The sequence below is a fragment of the Mizuhopecten yessoensis genome, unplaced genomic scaffold, assembly GCF_002113885.1.
Source record: "Mizuhopecten yessoensis strain PY_sf001 unplaced genomic scaffold, ASM211388v2 scaffold731, whole genome shotgun sequence".
NCBI classification, from domain to species: domain Eukaryota; kingdom Metazoa; phylum Mollusca; class Bivalvia; order Pectinida; family Pectinidae; genus Mizuhopecten; species Mizuhopecten yessoensis.
In genome coordinates this window covers 38,415-39,112 of record NW_018403693.1, presented here as the reverse complement: position 1 = coordinate 39,112, position 698 = coordinate 38,415, and the positions used below count along the sequence as shown (strand labels likewise).

Below are 698 nucleotides of genomic sequence, written 5' to 3'. Positions count from 1 at the left end.
CAGCAAGGCAGCAGTAGTTACAGGATGTATTCTACCAGTACATTAAAGGCAAGCTCAACAAGAATAGTGTCAAGGTAAGTCAAAGCAAGGCAGCGTCAGTTACAGGATGTATTCTACCAGTACATTACAGGCAAGCTCAACAAGAACAGTGTCAAGGTAAGTCACTGCATCAAGGTACACCTAGCAGTAGTTATGGGCAATCGCTTTGAAATCGTAATCATTTGCTGTTTTTAATTTAAGAATTAGTAAAGCCATGGATAATATTTTATGGGACTGAATACCAAAATTGAGTGACATTAACAACACTGTTTTTACATCAATAGACAGAGTTGATATAAAACTATACATACAAGTTTCTTCTTTTATTATGAATGAATTACCAGTTTTGATATTTTTCTACATTTACTATAATATTTTTTAAGTGATAAGCGCTCATATCCACTATTGAAATTGTAATCAATAATCAAAAAGCAATAAGGTAAATATGCACTACAGGCAAACTCTACAGGATTGCATCAAGGTAACTATAAAATTACAGGTGAAAAACTTAACGGTCACAGCGTGACATGATAGTATCAAATAATACATCAGTACAGGTGAGCCTAGTGTTTCTACAGTGTTGACTTACACATATACGAAATGTCTCTATGGGTGTAGAAAAAAGAGTTGATTTTAGAGATAATTAACTAGGAACTTGA

The 698-nt window shown here is 33.7% G+C and overlaps 1 protein-coding gene across 1 annotated transcript in view; it reads left to right on the top strand.

Annotated features, from left to right (window-relative positions):
- Positions 1 to 105: 105 nt before the first annotated feature.
- Positions 106 to 698, top strand: part of LOC110452203 (methylenetetrahydrofolate reductase-like) — a gene marked incomplete at its 5' end in the record, with an annotated part of 7,421 nt that continues 6,828 nt past the window's right edge. Inside the window, one exon of the mRNA XM_021500576.1 lies at positions 106 to 156. Coding sequence (XP_021356251.1) covers positions 106 to 156 — 51 coding nt within the window. The remainder of the gene's footprint in view (positions 157 to 698) is intronic.